We start from the raw sequence: 17,966 nt of genomic DNA, 5'->3' as shown, positions 1-17,966 counted from the left end.
CTCCAACATCTACTCTGCCATGTGACATATTAAAGCAATTGTCTACAGCATTTCCATCATCTCATACCTCCTCACTATCCCCTGCCACCAGTCTAGGCCTGAGGAAGGTCAGTAATCTCAGTCATCCAACAGCATCTGCTTGTCAGTAACACCCAGGAATGCAGTTCAATCATGAAGAAAAATAGGAATTCCCTGATCCTCAGAAACTCATCCTAGTGGCCAAGTCTCCATTTCCATTACGTTTCTTTATCAGATAACTCCATTAGGAGCTGGCTTGGACTTTGGAGTGAATACAGGCTCTCTCCAGTTCCCTCCCAACATTTCAAAAGAGTTCTCCAGGGGTGCTTGCAATAGGTCTTATCTCTCTCTCAAGGGAGTGTTCCATCATCATGTTTTACCTATTTTCACATCCCTCTCAGGGCTTAATATCTGAATTAATCCGTGGCCCACTGGCCTTGCATCCCTCTAATCTCAATTAAGAGGTCAGTGCAAACACTCCAGACACAACACAAGCAAAAAATTGTCTGAGATGAATATGGAGTTAGGAATGAAATTGAGGAGATGCGGAGGAACTGGGGATAATTAAAAAAATAAAAGAAATACAATGTATCTTTCTGTATTCAGAGTCAGGTAGGCAACCTGGAAACAGGTGTCCTCTCTACATGCAGAATTCAAGCAATTCTTCTTCCTGGAATTTTTCTCTCTCATGCCTTGCCTCATGTTGGAATATTTTCCTCCTACTCAAGGGGTATCTCTTACACCCCAGGTACTGCCATGTGTATATATTCACTTCATTTAAGCATCAAAGGAACCCCTCCATTATGACATGGGGCTCAATCCTTTATTAGGATCCATGGGTGGAATGCTCGGGAGTCCAGATTGAGCCATTGTCACTAAAACAGATAGGTAATCTCTGCGGGGATCTTCTCTAAAGTGTGCACATGGGGAATACCTAAGGTGCCAGGGGAGATGGTCGTTCACAAGGGCAGTGGTTGAGGTGTCAGTTTAAGAAGTTATATTGACTTGTAACTCTGCAGGGCGTTGTTTAGGGGATGCCCTAGTGAGAATGTCTTGTGTCAGTTCAAGTCCCCTGCAAACCACCTGACTACACAGAATGGATGCCAAGTAGCACCATCATGGAGGAGTTTACCTAAACTGCCAATAATACCCCTGATATAATCTGTAATATATCTATCCTGATGTCCCAAGAGTTCCAAGGAGGAGAAAACGACACAACAGATAAACTGTGGGAAATATAACTATATCATACAAAGTGTGAGGCCACTGAGAAAACGGATTACTAGTTGTATTATGTCACTCTGTTACCAAGTGGTGATAGATACTGTATGTGGTCTACATTCTTAAATAAGGTGAGGTAGGTAATTACTGGTGGCCGGATAATACATCATTCATTACATATCAGTGTTAACACATTAGAAAGCATTATATTCTATTCATCAAAATACATTCAGATCACACATAGACTAAGTTATGCATTTCAAATCCATTGAGGGATCCTTGTTCAAAATAAAAATTATAAGCATTCAAGAAGCATTCTTTTCCCCCCCTTGTAATTATTTATTTTTGCAAGACAGACAGAGAAAATGAGCTGAGGCAGGGGCAGAGGGAGAAGCAGACTCCATGCTGAGCAGGGAACCCCAGGATCATGACCTGACCCCAGGACCCCAGGACCCCAGGATCATGACCTGAGCCAAAGGCAGTTGCTTAATCGACTGAGTCACCCAGGCACCTCACTATTCATTAAAATATATTTAGATCACACAGAGACTAAGTTAAGCATTTCAAATCCACTGTGGGATCCTTGTTCAAAATACAGATTTAAGCATTCAAGAAGCATTCTTGTTCTGATATAATGACGTAGGTGTAATAATTTCCATAATTTTCAGGCCTGAAGTAATTATCAAGAAATGCCAATGTACATTTCAATGCCCTTTAGGAAAGAGTTAGCTAACCTCTCCTGCTATCTGGGAAGTTTTCTTTATTTGAACCACATGAACTAATATTCTCTACTTGTGGCTTTTGGTTATTATAAAGATACATCAGTATTTTCATGGATTGCCACCACTTTTACTTTTTCTTTTTTTTTTTTTTGACTTTTTAAGATTTTAATTCCAGTCAGTTAACACACAATGTTTTCTTAGTTTCAGATGTACAATATAAGGATTCCACAATTCCATACATCACCTGATGCTCATCAGGACAGGTGCATTCCTTAATTCCCCTCCCCTATTTAAGCCTTCCGCCCACTCACCTTTCCTCTGGTAACCCGAAGGTTGTTCTCTCTGGTTAAGCCTCTGTTTCTTGATTTGTCTCTCTTTCTCCCTACACTGTCACTTATTGATTGATTAAATTTCTGGTGGAGAGGTGGATTATGGTCACCCTAAAGGGTCTTCTCACTGCTCTTCCGATTTTTCATTACAGTAATAATTGTAATGTGTTCTTTCTTTTGCTTTGTTCCCTTCCATTGTTGAGGTATATGCACGCAGTTCCTGTCTCTTTCACCCAGCCGAACAGATGATGTTTACAGCTCAAAACAAATTCATCCCAGTGTCCCCTCTGGATTCTACAAGAATGGCCTTCTGTAATAGTTACATGTAGGGACAGATAGTGACAAATTTCGGTCCACATGTAGGGACATGTCTACAACCCCTGTCACCCTGAAGAAGTTACAGAAGATGAGCCCTTTATCTTTCAACAACCTTAAAAATTGAAGGACTAAAAATTGGTCATTGGTGAAATGATGAGAGATAGAAACAGAAAAATATTCGCCTTTAACCCAGAAGGCTGACCTATAGCCTGCATAGTTTTGAGAAGGATCAAATATGTGCTGGTTGGTACATCCTTAAAGGGTCTCAAGACTGCCTGTATATCTCACCCATAGTTAATATCAAACTGAATGATAAGCACCAGAGAAATATTGTAGAAGTAGTTTTATGAGTAGAAATTTGAAAAAAAACATTTATGATTGGGGCACCTGGGTGGCTCAGTGGGTTGAGCATCTGACTCTTGATTTCTGCTCACGTCATGATCTCAGGGTCCTTGGATTGACAGCCCCCTCATTAGGCCTGTGCTCAGAATGGAGTCTGCTTGTCCCTCTCCCTCTGCTCCTCCCCCCCCCAGCTCTCTCTCTTTCAAAGAAATAAATAAGATCTTTTTTTTTTTAAAGATTTTATTTATTTATTTGAGAGAGAGAGAATGAGAGACAGAGAGCACGAGAGGGAAGAGGGTCATAGGGAGAAGCAGACCCCCTGCTGAGCAGGGAGCCTGATGTGGGACTCGATCCTGGGACTCCAGGATCATGACCTGAGCTGAAGGCAGTCGCTTAACCAACTGAGCCACCCAGGCGCCCAATAAATAAGATCTTTAAAGAAAAAAAAAGAAACATTTATGATCTAATACTCCCTACATGACCCCTGTCTCTTGAGCACTAAGCATGTAACCACCAGCTTCATAGAGCCAACGTGGAGCTCTTTCTGCCCTTAGGTCCTGTCCCATGCTTCTTGAATGAACTTACTACGCTGCACCATAAAACATCTCAATAATTATTTCCTGATGGGTGTACTCAACAATCCCATGACAATTTTGTTACCGAAACACCCTGGCTCCCAGTCTCATGAAAAGCCAATACACAAGGCATGAGTTTTAATTAGAAAGGAATATGAGGTTTATTCAGGAGGCTGGCCACTTGGGAAGAAGGTGGGAGTCTTGTCCAGAAGCCAACTCTAATGTTTCTGCCCAGCCCAAAGACTTTTAAAGGAACCTTAGGACAGTTAATCAGTAAAAAGGGGAACAGAGTAATCTGTAACACTTTTTGATTGAGTGCAGACTCAGGGCTGTTACCTATAGACATTAAGGAGGTGCTTGCAGGATATGTACTGGTCCCCCAGGGGAAGCTTGTGCAAGAGAGTTCAGTCCCAAGGCTTTCTTTTCTTTCTTTTTTTTAAGATTTTGTTTATTTATTTGAGAGAGAGCATGAGAGAGGGGAAGTCAGAGGGAGAAGCAGACTCCCCACTGAACAGGGAGCCCGACGCGGGACTCAATCCGGGGACTCCGGGATCATGACCTGAGCCCAAGGCAGCCGCCCAACCCACTGAGCCACCCAGGCGCCCCTAGGCTGGGTATTTTAGAGAAAGAGCAGACAGGAGTGCCTGGGTGGGTCAGTCGCTTAAGCGCCTGTCTTTGGCTCAGGACGGAACCCGCAATGGGTTCCATGCTCAGTGGGGAGTCAGCTTCTCCCTCTCCCTCTGCTACTCCCCCTCCTTGTGTTTTCTCTCTCTCTCAAATAAGTAAATAAAAACTTAAAAAAAAAAAAAAGGAAACAGCAAAGAAAAAGCTCTGAAACCTAGTCTGGTTATTTTGTAAGAGACATTGGCATTTCCAGGGGAAAACTCCATTTGTAAGACTGTCTCCCTCCGTGTAGCAGAAAGAGGGAGAAAGTGTAAATCTCCAGAAACTCTGATCAGTGGACAAGGCATGGATTAAATCGGAATATCAAACATGGCCTCGATTATTGCTTTTTGCCTGGTCACCTCCCCAAATGCTTCCCAATAGGATCATGTGTGAGTTTTAAGAAAGGATCATATCCGGTGCCCCCCAGCCCAGATTCTGTCAAGCCGTGTGGGTGGGAACAACAGTGTTGTTTGAATTAAATGCTCCAGGTGATTCTAGGTGCAGCCAGGGTTAATTGGAGGGCTTCCCATGAATAGAAGACAGCTGAGTGTAGGCTTTGGCTCAGGGAGGAGTAACATGGTCTCCTGTGCGTGAATCTGGAAGCTTCAGGTCCATGCGTCACACTTTTCTTCTTTCTTTCTGCTTCAGCAGAAGTTGTGTGTGTCTGGTTGGGGAGGCGCCCTGAAAGCAGAGAAGGAAAAATTCGAAGATTGGTCTCCAAGGAGGAATTCATTGTTTCTGAATAGCTCCTGACACAAAAGGCTAGGAAATTGGAACTTTTCTGCATTTCAAAATCCTGCCTGCAGGTGAGCAGTTTACAGGTGAAGAGGCTCTGTTGGTGGCTTTAAAAGCATTTTCTCCCGATGCAGCTGTGATTTCTCCTGGACTCTCTTCTGAAGAACTCCAAAGGAGAAAGTGAAAGAAGAAATGGCCAGTTCTCAGGTAAGCTTTGCGCCTGAGTTCAGAGGCCCTGTCATCTTTTTCTCCTGAAATTCCTCACATTTAGAAATTGCAAATACGGATTTTTCTAGTTCTGATGTTTCTGCTTTATGTTTACACCTAATTTTTTTTTTATTTATTAGAGAGCGAGCGAGCGAGAAACAGCATGAGAGAGGAGAGGGCCAGAGGGAGAAGCAGGCTCCCCGCTGAGCCGGGAGCCCGACGTGGGACTCGATCCCAGGACCCTGGGATCATGACCCGAGCCGAAGGCAGTCGCCCAACCAACTGAGCCACCCAGGCGCCCATGTTTACACCTAATTTTTAAACCTTTTCAGAAATGATACTCAAGATTAGGTCTTTAGAACACTTCTCTATAAGCCAGAGCCTTCTATCCCTTCTCTCCAACCTGGCTTCCAGTAGGCCATCAACAGTTGTTACAATGAATGAAAGACCTGCCCACCAGTATTGAAAAGACTCCCTTGGTGACAGATCCACGGGGAAGGTGTGGGGTTAAAGATTCCTATTGCTGAAAAGGGTCTGGTCCTGCGATATCAGTGAAGGTGGATGGTCTTATTTAGGTCCCATCTGGAAGCTTTATCAGCTCTATGTAGACTAGGAGTAAGAAAATGCACAAATAAACACAGTGGATATGAGGCCCAAAATAACTTGGAATATTCTCTGAAAAAAAAAAAAGGGCCAGGATTATACCCTTTAGACTGTGGGAAAGGTACTGTATCTAAAATATCCTAGATATCACAGGACAGGGAAAGTATAGGTGATTGAAGTTTGCGTAAATCAACTGTATTCTCCTAAGTTAATTGACATTCTGATTTACTGTTTAGGGGCTACAAGAATGTGGCATCTCTTGATCGGATGGGGGCCCTCAAATGTAGGGTGATGATCCGGTGTGGGCCGGTTGCAGAAGTAAGAGAATATGCCTGAGGCAGAACAAAGGAGCTAGAAGTTCATTGAATACACAGCAAGGGAGTGGGGACAGGACAGTAGAAGAGAGGCTGTCTGCAAGAAGTTAGTGGGTGGGGCCTATTTTTAAAGGGGGAAGATGAGGAGGTATGGGGACAGATGGAATCTTCCCTTTTTGGGGAACTGAACCCGGTTGTAAGTAGCCCATTGGTTAGTTAGGGCCTATGGATATTTCGGGGTGGGTGGCCTGATGGGCCTGTCCGTGTTCAGGCAGATAGTCACCGGCCCTTTCCCCATTCCAGCGCTCAAGCCTGTTTGCCTAAAAGTGGCCTCTACAAAGAACACACTGTTGGGCGCCTGGGTGGCTCAGTCGGTTAAGCGACTGCCTTCGGCTCAGGTCATGATCCTGGAGTCCCGGGATCGAGTCCCGCATCGGGCTCCCTGCTCAGCGGGGAGTCTGCTTCTCCCTCTGACCCTCCCCCCTCTCATGTGCTCTCTCTCGTTCTCTCTCTCTCAAATAAATGAATAGAAATTAAAAAAAAAAAAACACACTGTTGCAGGGTTCTTGACTGGCGGAACGGAAGAATGAATCTCAGACACAAGAGGGTAAAGTGGTAGTTTAGCAAGTGAGGGTGAGAACAGAAAGCAAGCTTTCTAGAGTGAGGGGGTCCCGAATGGGTTGCCACAGAGCGCTTTTATGGCTGGTCTTTTATCGAAAACTGCCCAGGGAACTTAAATCTTCTTGATGTCACCAAGGAAAGCACCAGGATTACGTCTCCTTTGAATATCTCATCTCTGATGTTTAAAACAAACAAGGTGGTCTGGTTCTGTTCCCTTATCTCTGGTTTCCTTATGCCTCCTCATTCCTGGGATTTTTCGTGAGCCTGGTCACTTAGCCCCCTACCTATCAATCCCTACCTAGCCCCACCTGTCCCTTACTCAACACCAATAGTAATAGGTCCTTCAGTGTGCGTTAAGCACTGGTAACTTGTTTCATTACAGCTGATGTTAACTTCTTTTAATGGCTTAATAGCCAGATAGCTCCCCTGTAATGCTCATATTTTCCTTCTTATATTCATAAGGGTCTTGGATGGATTTACTGAGTGATGTGCAGAAACCATCACATTTCACCTGGAATCTTCTTTCTTCTGAGTTTTTCTTTGCTTGTAGTTTCTGATCAGGAGAACAAAGCAAAAAAAAAAAAAAAATTTAGAGAAAAATGAAATGTCCTTACAACTTGCAGCCCACAGATAAATACTTGAGACATGCAAAGTATGACTTTCCTCAAGGAATTCACAAGTGCCTTAGTGTAATGCTTTGCTAGAGGCAAAAGGAACCTTAGTTTGACAATAGCCAGACCTCCAGGATCCTGTAAGTCCTCTTCAACGTATGAAAACCCCTTTAGAAACTTCTTTTATCTCTATCCCCCCTAACTGAAAAGCATATAATCAGTACCTTCCCAAAATCACACTGCAGCTCTTTCTGCCAACAGGTCCTGTCCCTGAGGTTTAAATAAAAACAGATTTTTTTTTCACCAAAAATGTCTCAAGAATACTTTTTTTTTTTTAAGATTTTATTTATTTATTTTTGACAGAGAGAGACACAGCGAGAGAGGGAACACAAGCAGGGGGAGTGGGAGAGGGAGAACAGGCTTCCTGCGGAGCAGGGAGCCGGATGTGGGGCTTGATCCCAGGACCCTGGGACCTTGACCTGAGCCAAAGGCAGACGCTTAACCATCTGAGCCACCCAGGCGCCCCTCAAGAATACTTTCTTGACTATTTGCTCCCAACCCACCTCACATCAGTTTCCACTGCAGAAATGAAGACTTTCACCTTCGTGTAGTTGATAGTATTGACTTCTGGGAGTGGAGGATCTAAATCAGTCAGACCTCCATCCTGTGAGTTTTTACTTTATTCCACATTCATGTCATAGACATACTCTTTATTTAAAAAAAAAAAAAAGATTTTATTTATTTCTTTTAGAGAGTGAGAGAAATAGTGTGTGTGTGAGAGAGAGGGATGGGTGATCCAGGGTAGAGGGGGAGGGAAAGAATTTCAAGCAGACTGTGCTGAGTGATCCCAGGACCCTGAGACCATGACCTGAGCCAAAATCAAGAGGAAGATGTTTAACCCACTGTGCCACCCAGGCGCCCTATTTCCTCCTTTGTATTTCAGAAGAAAACAAGAATCATATAATTAACATGTTTGAGTGTCTTAAAATCCTGAAATATATCGCAGATGATGATTGAAACAAAAGCGTTCAATGAAATACTATGTTGTGGAATCTTTGAGCATGATGGTCAAGAAAATTCTTGAGATGTTGTATGGTGCCAGATAGTAGGTTTATTGAAGTAGCACAGGGACAGGATCCATGGGCAGAAAGAGTTGCACATTGGCTGCGTGAAGCTCGTGGTTACATGCTTAGTGTTCTAGGGGGAGGGTAGGTGCCCAGAGTATTAGATCAGAAATGTTGCTTTGATTTTGTACTTGTAAAACTACTTCAGCAAGATTGCTCTGCTATCTTTCAGTTCAATATTAACATTGGTGAGATAAACAGGCAGTCGAGAGAATCTTTAAGAATGTAGCAAGTAGTATATATTTGATTCTTAGCAGAGCTATGCAGCCTATGGGTCAGCCTTCTGATTTATTTTTTATTTTTTAAAGATTTTATTTATTTATTTGTCAGAGAGAAAGAGAGAGAACACAGGCAGGGGGAGAAGCAGGCTCCCCACTGAGCAAGGAGCCCGATGAGGGACTCGATTCCAGGAACCTGGGATCATGACCTGAGCCAAAGGCAGACACCCAATGGACTGAGCCCCAGGTGTCCCCAGCCTTCTGATTTAAAGGTAAACATTTTTCTGCTTGTATCCCTCATCATACTAGACTCATAAATAACAGCTGTTTTATCTGTATCATTCTATGTGTTTGTGTTGATAGTGTGAATAAAAGAAGCATCATCATCCACAAAGTGATTTATGTGTCATGTCATGGAAAATGGTTCTTGAATTAATCACCATGACAATTTTCTACTCTGTCACTTTTAATGTGTATATAACTACTTCCTAAATGTCTGGATGGGTGCATGAAATGTAAAAAGATCAATTTTGCATGGATAACCTTTTTGTTTCCATCATTCTTGTCATGTTTGACACCTGCTATGAACATCGGTTTAGAGTCCTCTCTGTATATTGACCTGTGTGTCCTTTTCAATCAACTCTGGGACCAATAACTGGGTTAAAACCCGATTCCCTTTGTACATTAGGTAAATGAGGTTTGTGATTCTCCGTGGGTGGAGAATTTTAGTATAATGAGGTAAAGGTAACTGTAGACCACTCCATGGGTTACACCTTGGTCCCTCTGTCTCAAACTGGGCCAGCCCAAGCACTTCCCCTGAGCAGTCATTACCTTTTATTGGATAGTTTCTGCTTTCACCACAGGAGACTCTGCCAGTGGGGTGTTTTGGCTAAAGTAAGGATAAGGTGAAAAGAAGAGGTTAAGTCAAATGTGTAATACAGTTTGGTGGGTACAATCAGGCAGTGAAGGCCAGGTGTTGGGGAGTCTAGCTGGTGACATTAACACCCTCTTTCATCTTAGGGACCATTGTGAACTCTGCCAGTGGCCACTTGGTAACTGTCGTATTTATTGCAGGGACTGCTGACATTCAGGGATGTGGCCATCGAATTCTCCCAGGAGGAGTGGGGATGCCTGAACCACACTCAGCGGGAATTGTACAGGGATGTGATGTTAGAGAACTACGGACACCTCCTCTTCCTGGGTGAGAATAACTCCTTCCAGATTTCCCAAACCACATTTGTATGTATCTTTGAAGAGTCTCTTGGATGATGATTCTTTGCAGAACTGGAATTCAGATCACTGCACTAAGGAACAAAAGTAAGGGTTTGTAGATGTAGACAAAAATCCCTGATGTTTGCATTTCAGCTTTAGCTTCCCCTTCCTTAAGGTAACATCATTTCTGTAGATTAGTGGCAGTGCTAAACCCGGAGGGGCATAAAATGGTGCTGCCCGCATTTAAACTCCAATTTTTCGTCCTTACCATTGTATCGGTAGTACTTGGAAGTGCAAGTTAGGATGTGAATATTTGAAACTCCTGCATGTTCTGAAGGGGCTGTTGGTCAGCAGTGTCTGGGATGGGAAATCATCTTTTAGAATTCTGCGATGTTCTCTGTTCTCTACTGAGCACAATAGTGGATTGAAAGAATCTCCAGCAATAGTTAATATTCCGTTTTTCTATTAACCAGGTCTCATTGTGTCAAAGCCTGATTTGGTCATCTTTTTGGAGCAAAAGAAGGACCCTTGGGACGTGAAGAGAAAGAAGACAGTAGCCTTTCATCCAGGTAGGTGGGAATGAATGAAGCAGATGACAGAGGTGAGGTCCAAATGTGAATGATGAAGACAGACCTTAAAATGCGGTTCAAGTAGGTCTCCTTGAATGAAAATCAGTTGGAGGAGCCCAGTTTCATGTCACTGTCTCTCACAGAGGGACATCTGCTAGCCAACATTATCATGCTTTTATATTCTCTAAGGGTCTCCTTCAGCTCCAGTGATGGTCCATCACATCCATAGGGGGGGCCTGGAGACTCCCCTTGGAGTGGGAGAGCCTCCATAGTCTGAGAGATTTTCCATTGCTTTGAGGGCCTTAGGGAAATCTCCCTATTTCTGAGGGTCTCTGTGCTAAGCCTCTTCTAAGTCCTGTTTTCTTCATGTGAGAAAGTGTGCCAGAGTTGTAATGGGCATACTGGGGATTGGTGCAGAAACCCCCGGAACACTGGAGACAGATGTCACATGTTGTCTGGTTTATGCTTTCCAGTGTTATGGAGGCTTTAATCTTTTTTTTTTTTTTTTTAAGATTTTATTTATTTATTTGAGACAGAGAGAATGAGAGACAGCATGAGAGGGAGGAGGGTCAGAGGGAGAAGCAGGCTCCCTGCCGAGCAGGGAGCCCGATGCGGGACTCGATCCTGGGACTCCAGGATCATGACCTGAGCCGAAGGCAGTCGCTTAACCAACTGAGCCACCCAGGTGCCCATGGAGGCTTTAATCTTAAACGTACAAAATTAAGACTCAGTAATTTCATCAGGTAACAAAACACTTCCCTAAAATGAGAGAATAAAATCCTTTATTTCACCTTAAACATTCATTTTCTTTGTATTAACTAGAAGAAATTTTCCCTCCATGTTTTCCATTCCTTGGTGGTGAAATAATGTAATGTCTCTATTTGTTTCCTAGATTTACTACATAAATTAATGTTATAGGGGATTTAGAACTTTTAGAACCCACAGCCTACAATAAAGTCTCAATTCTTAGCTTATTAATAATTCCATCATTTTATAATTTTGTCTCATATAATATGAGGTTCCTGTGACTTTGTCATATGTTTTCATTTTCTTATTAGTTGTCTATAAGACTCATCTCTTATTTATTAGATCAAAAGTTCTTTTTTTTAATTTAATTTAATTTTTATTTATTTATTTATTTGAGAGAGAGAGAATGAGAGACAAAGAGCATGAGAGGGGGAAGGGTCAGAGGGAGAAGCAGACTCCCCACCAAGCAGGGAGCCCGATGCGGGACTCGATCCTGTGACTCCAGGATCATGACCTGAGCCGAAGGCAGTTGCTTAACCAACTGAGCCACCCAGGTGCCCTAGATCAAAAGTTCTGATACAACATGGGCATGTGCTTTATAAGAAGTGGTATAGATAGTAAAATTCCCATATTGAAAAAATATTGTTCATAAATGGAATTTTACTTCAGGAAAAATTAATTATAAGGTTTTTTTTTTTACTACTTTCCTCAGAATGTATCTGGTTTTAATCCCCAATATTTATTTTTATAAAATGATTGTCAGCATATTTTACAACTTTGATGGCATTTGTTTATTTAGAAAGGAAAGTTTTTTTGCTTCTCTGCTTCGTTCTAAAGAATGGATTATACTGGGTGCCTGGGTGGCTCAGTTGTTAAGCGTCTGCCTTCGGCTCAGGTCATGATCTCAGGGTCCTGGGATTGAGCCCCACATCGGGCTCCCTGCTCAGCGGGAAGCCTGCTTCTCCCTCTCCCACTCCCCTTGCTTGTGTTCCTTCTCTCACTGTCTCTCTGTTAAATAAATAAATAAAATCTTAAAAAAAAAAAAAAAAGAATGGATTATACCCTGGAATTCTGTGTAAGAAGAGGAATATATCAATAACAGAATACATTTTTTGATGTCTCTTAAGTTCTTTTTTTAAATAAAGTATCTTTTTATTTATTTATTTTTAAAGATTTTATTTATTTTTTAACAGAGAGAGGGACAGTGAGAGAGGGAACACAAGCAGGGGGAGTGGGAGAGGGAGAAGCAGGCCTCCCGCTGAGCAGGGAGCCCGATGTGGGGCTCGATCCCAGGACCCTGGGATCATGACCTGAGCCGAAGGCAGACGCTCAACGACTGAGCCACCCAGGCGCCCGATGTCTCTTAAGTTCTTATTCAAAAATTTTTCATTACACCTCTTCATGGTTGATTTTAATGAATATTCCTTACAATTTTACTGTCAATGAACATATGCCAAAATGGAAAATGCCTGGTTTTCATGGATACACAGAGCTTAAAATTATAGTTCTATAGAAGGTTTCCTTTTATTTTTTCTTTTTTTTTAAGATTTTATTTATTTATTCATGAGAGACAGAGAGAGAGAGAGGGGCAGAGGGAGAAGCAGGCTCCCAAGGAGCAAGGAGCCCGATGAGGGACTCAACCCCAGGACCCCGAGATCATGACCTGAGCCGAAGGCAGACGCTTAACCATCTGAGCCACCCAGGCACCCTAGAAGGTTTCCTTCTAAATAATTCACATATTTTACTATGAGGAATTGTTTCAGTTAAATTTTGGCTTATTCTGATTTTGCAATTCCATAATAATGTGCTTCCTTTTGTATGGGACCTTCCACAACATTAGTTAGTTGTGGTTTGGTTTTTACCTATGTATTTTGTTATAGGATGACAATTTTCAACACAGTACACTTTTGAACAATGTGTGACTCAAATATGAATCAGATTTATGCCCTTTGCCAATAACATTATGTATGTGTCTATATAAATATTACCCATACACGGTTTGTAACTCATTTTGTGTATTTCTTTCCTTAGTGGTTGTGAATGTTCTATCATGCCTCGGTGAGTTGCTAGCATTAATTTCAACATCTATTTATTGTTGAATTTATATTCTCTTTGCATGAGAAGCACTTTTGGTGAATCGAAAGTAATTTTTAAATTTTTTACGCCTCTGTATCTTGTATAGGTATTCTATTTTATCTTAATTGTGGAGTTATACCCATGATACGCTTTGACACCATTCTCTTTAACTTTTCTGTCTTCTGTATGTATTTTCATTCTGGTTACCTTAGAGATTCCTTAAAACATCTTAAAGGTATTTTATTTTATTTTTTACAGATTTTTTTTTTTTAAGATTTTATTTATTTATTTGAGAGAAAGAATGAGAGAGAGAGCATGAGAGGGGTGAGGGTCAGAGGGAGAAGCAGACCCCCGGCTGAGCAGGGAGCCCGATGCGGGACTCGATCCCGGGACTCCAGGATCATGACCTGAGCCGAAGGCAGACGCTTAACCGACTGAGCCACCCAGATGCCCCTCACCTCTGATTTTTGATAGGTTAATTATAATGTGTGACTGTGTTCATGTCTTGACATTTATCCTACTATGAATTTACTGATATTGTTGAATTTGTCTCTTCTTTCCACATATGTGTGAAGTAGAAGCCTTTAGTTCTTCATGTCAACCCTCTGCCCCCTTTCACTCTCCCCTCCTTATGATGTCCCCTTAGTGTACATTTCGGTCCACTTATTGGTGTCCCATGAGTCCCCAGACCGTGTCCTTTTCCACATTTTTCTTTCATCTTCTTAGCAGACAGTTTAAAACAAGGGGTCTTTAGATTGTCTGACTCTTTCTTCTGCTTGAGCAAGTCTGTGGGTGACCCATTGGTGTGTTTTTAAATTCAGTCATTGTATTCTTCAGCTCCCAATTCCTGGTTGGTTGATTGTTATACTTTGTCTCTTTGGGTTTACATTTTGGTCATGCCCAGTTTTCTGATATCATTTAGTTACATATCTGTTTTCTCTTCCTTTCTCCATGCACGTCTTTATGATGATGAATTCTTTGTCATGCAAGTAAGAGTGCTTTATTAATTGAGGGTCAGTTTGTGGGATTTATTTTGTTCTTGTGATTGGAACACATTTTTCTATTTCTTTTGTTCGCTTGTGATCTTTTATTGACATTTCGGAATTAAAAAAAAAAGAAAGCCTCTGGGCCCAGTTTTATGGACTTGCTTTGTAGAAAAGAACACAGATAATAGTAATTATGGCATGTGTCACACATATTCTGGGCATTTGTCATGTCTAAGTTTTTGTAATTTCCCAGGTTACAAAAGTGCAGTTACTTCTTTACAGCCCGTGATACCTTCCTCTCTTTGTGTCCCCTCAGCTTTATTATCTGTCCATTGTTTGAACAAATACTCACCCTTTGTCTGAGTAGCTACCACACTGCTTCCAAAGGGTACTCTCATTCCCTCTTTTCTCCATGTCATTAACGACAGAAACAAGTTCCTCAGGCAGCTGCTAAGAAGTCTGATCATTGAATACACAGGTCACTCATTTGGAAGAGTTTTCTCACAGTGTTGCCATGGAGTGTCAGGGAGGGTGAGCTGCTGCAGTGGGCAAGTGTCACAAACTTCCCTTGTCTCTTTGATGTGGCCCTTCTGCATTTGTACTTGCTGGGTGTGCTGTGTTCTCCTATCTGGCTTCTGGAGCACCCTAAAAGGTTATTTTGTCCATTTTTGTCTCCATGGAAGAGCAAAGTCCAAGGGCTTCCAATTCCTCAATTGCTGATGCCCTATGATAGGTATTAATGGGGCATATTAGCATTTTAATGTATATGCATGTGAACATAGTGAGTGGGATAACTTTTTTTGTATCTTTTAATTGTGTCTTTCCATAATCCCCTAGGCCTGTTAGCAAAGACAGGCAAAGAAGATTGTGATATGGGAAGATATGGAAGCTGTGGCCCTGAGTATTTATACTTATGAATGACTATGAATGTGATGAGGGGAGGGAAGGGCAGGAAGGATGTTATGACGGATAAAACCAAACTGGGACAATTACCCATAATGAAATCCCTCTTGCCAGAAAAGATCAAGGATATAAAACATTCAGTGGGGGGTGGGGGAGAAAACCCCACCTTAAGTCAAGTTATATTTGCAGAACAATGTTTTTGACCCAAGGACCCAAATCCATTTTTATACATACATATTCTCTGAAAGGGCATTTGTAAATTCTAGAAAATCCCCCTAGTTCATGCTGAAAATAATCATTCAAACCATTTCAAATATAAATTTGGATTAGTCATGCACAGAAACATCTCTGAAAGTTAGACATTGAAAAAGGAAGATAAAAATTCGAAATGTGATTGATTTGAGAAGTCCTTTTCAGAAGGTTCATTATTCTTCAACCAACACATAATCCATCCTTTTCCAATGTCTCTAATTTTGATAAACATGGGGGGGGTCTTTATGGAAACATCACTGTTCCATAGTTATCCATAATACATAACTTAGAGCAAGTTTTTTTTTTATGTTATGTGTTCTGCACTTGGAGTCCTCACTATAGGCCTTTCTAGCTTCCATAATTACTGAGGTGTTTATAATGGAGATGGAATGTATCAATGGAATGAATCTTGGAAAAACATTAATCAAGGGTCAAATTCTATAAGCCTCAAGGAACTCAGTTTCCAGAGAACTAGTATAAGAGTAATACATGTGGGAAAGTCTTTTATGAAAACTCAAATCTTGTTGTACACCATTGTATCCTCACGGGAGAGAAGAGTTCCAAATGTAACTCTGGCAATCCTTTTAAGTGATCTTCAAAACTTGGTCAACAGCAGAGATTTCATATTGGAAAGAAATCTTACAAATGTAGGGGCGCCTGGGTGGCTCAGTTATTTAAGCGACTGCCTTCAGCTTGGGTCATGATCCCAGGGTCCTGGGATCGAGTCCCACATCGGGCTCCCGGCTCAGCGGGAAGCCTGCTTCTCCCTCTGACCCTCTCCCCTCTCATGCTGTTTCTCTCCTGCTCACGCTCTAATAAATAAAAAGAAATAAATAAAAAGAAATAAATAAAAAGAAAAAAAGAAATCTTACAAATGTAAACAATGTGGCAAAGCCTTTGACTACCACTCAAAATTTATCAACATAAGGTAAGACATACTGGTAAGAAGGCTGACAAATGTAAAAAATGAAAAAAAAATGTGGCAAAGCCTTTAAACAGAACTTTCTAAACATCAGAGAGTGCATGATGACAGAAACCCTAAAAATGTAAAAAATGTGGCAAAGCTTTTATTTCATAATCAAAACTCTTCAACATGAGATAATACATCCTGTGAAGATACTGTACAAATGTCAAGAATGTTGGCAAAGTCTTCACATGGAACTTACTCTTCCTCAACTTCAGAGAAAGCATACAGGATCGAAATTCCAGAAATGTAATGATTGGTGAAAAACTTATGTTTTTAATATATACTTCAGAAAAAAGTCTTCATGAAGGATAAAAACATTAAAGATGTGAACAATTGGCAAACTATGTAATGGAATGAAATTTATATAAAATCAGAATTCATAGCAGAAAGCAATAAGTCAATCTCATTTTCCAGACATGATTCTAAATTAGGGTATTTACTATGGAGAAAAATCCAACATTCACTTAAATCAATTACATTTTAGCTTTGGACAATGCAGATATTAGGGGTGTCAACTCTGCCACAATTGAAAATCTGCTTTTCACTTTTGGGTCCCCAGAAGTAAAATCATACCTACTTTTCCATGAAAATAGCCTATTGTTGACCAGAAGCCTTACCTAAAACATAAACAGTCAATATCCCATTCTTAGCATGTTATCTGTATTTTACACGGTATTGTTATAATAAAGTAAGCTTAAGAAGAGTCAATATTAAGGAAATCATAATAAACAAAACATTTTTACAATACTGCACAGTATATCAACAACAACAAAAAAATCTGTATATAAGTGGACCCAGGTCATTTGAACCCATGTTATTCATTTGTCAACTGCATTTGTTTTTTTTCTTTTTTTTAAAAGATTTTATTTATTTATTTGACAGAGAGAGACACAGCGAGAGAGGGAACACAAGCAGGGGGAGTGGGAGAGGGAGAAGCAGGCCTCCCGCCGAACAGGGAGCCCGATGTGGGGCTCGATCCCAGGACCCCGGGATCATGACCTGAGCTGAAGGCAGACACCTAACGACTGAGCCACCCAGGCACCCCTCAACTGCATTTGTTAATATGCCTGAAAGGATCGAGGGAGGATGAATGTCTGGGGAGGGATAATAGTGTGTCTCTTTTTTTTCTTTTAACCATATTTGAGATTTTTTACATGGCAAATACTATTTTACTCTTAAATAATCTCATGCTGTGTCTTTATTGCTTGTATGCATGCAAAGTGATTTGATCGTTGCTGTCTCAGACCTGAGGGGCTCTTGTATGATGGGGAATTCATTCATGCCATTTTGCATAGAAGATTAAGGAGGCTGTGGTGTATAGTGTACGAGGAAGGTCCACATGGAGATGCCATTTGTGGTTGAAGTATAAGAGTGATCTAAATCATGGTGAAGTAAGTGTTCAGGGAATCATTATTTTCATTAAAGTAGGATAGAGAGGTGTGCCTGGGTGGCTTAGTCAGTTAAGCATCCATCTCTTCATTTCGACTCAGATCATCATCTCGGGGTCTTGGGAAGAGCCCCACGTTGGGCTCAATGCTCAGCAGAGTCTGCTAGGGATTCTCTCTCTCTCTACGCCTCTGGCCCTCCCCTGCTATGCTCTCGCATGCTCTTTCTCTAAATGATAAAATTT

The 17,966-nt window shown here is 41.4% G+C and overlaps 1 protein-coding gene across 3 annotated transcripts; it reads left to right on the top strand.

Annotated features, from left to right (window-relative positions):
• The first annotated feature begins 5,114 nt into the window (after positions 1-5,114).
• Positions 5,115-13,487, top strand: LOC117997907 (putative protein ZNF720). 3 transcript variants are annotated; one of them, XM_034986458.1, is made up of 4 exons: positions 5,115-5,133; positions 9,699-9,825; positions 10,310-10,405; positions 13,184-13,487. In XM_034986458.1, exons 1-4 carry the CDS (start codon positions 5,119-5,121, stop codon positions 13,249-13,251), a joined length of 306 nt encoding a protein of 101 aa, XP_034842349.1. In that variant the 5' UTR covers positions 5,115-5,118; the 3' UTR covers positions 13,252-13,487. The 3 variants fall into 3 exon arrangements, with proteins under 3 accessions (XP_034842349.1, XP_034842347.1, XP_034842348.1); XM_034986456.1 differs by lacking the exon at positions 5,115-5,133 and adding an exon at positions 8,783-8,896 and having other exon boundaries at positions 13,184-13,484; XM_034986457.1 differs by lacking the exons at positions 5,115-5,133; positions 13,184-13,487 and adding an exon at positions 8,783-8,896 and having other exon boundaries at positions 10,310-10,849.
• The last annotated feature ends 4,479 nt before the right edge of the window (positions 13,488-17,966 follow it).

Source organism: Mirounga leonina, unplaced genomic scaffold, assembly GCF_011800145.1.
Source record: "Mirounga leonina isolate KUSES-001 unplaced genomic scaffold, KU_Mleo_1.0 Mir_376, whole genome shotgun sequence".
In the NCBI taxonomy this organism is placed as follows: domain Eukaryota; kingdom Metazoa; phylum Chordata; class Mammalia; order Carnivora; family Phocidae; genus Mirounga; species Mirounga leonina.
This window is presented reverse-complemented; position numbering and strand designations above follow the sequence as displayed.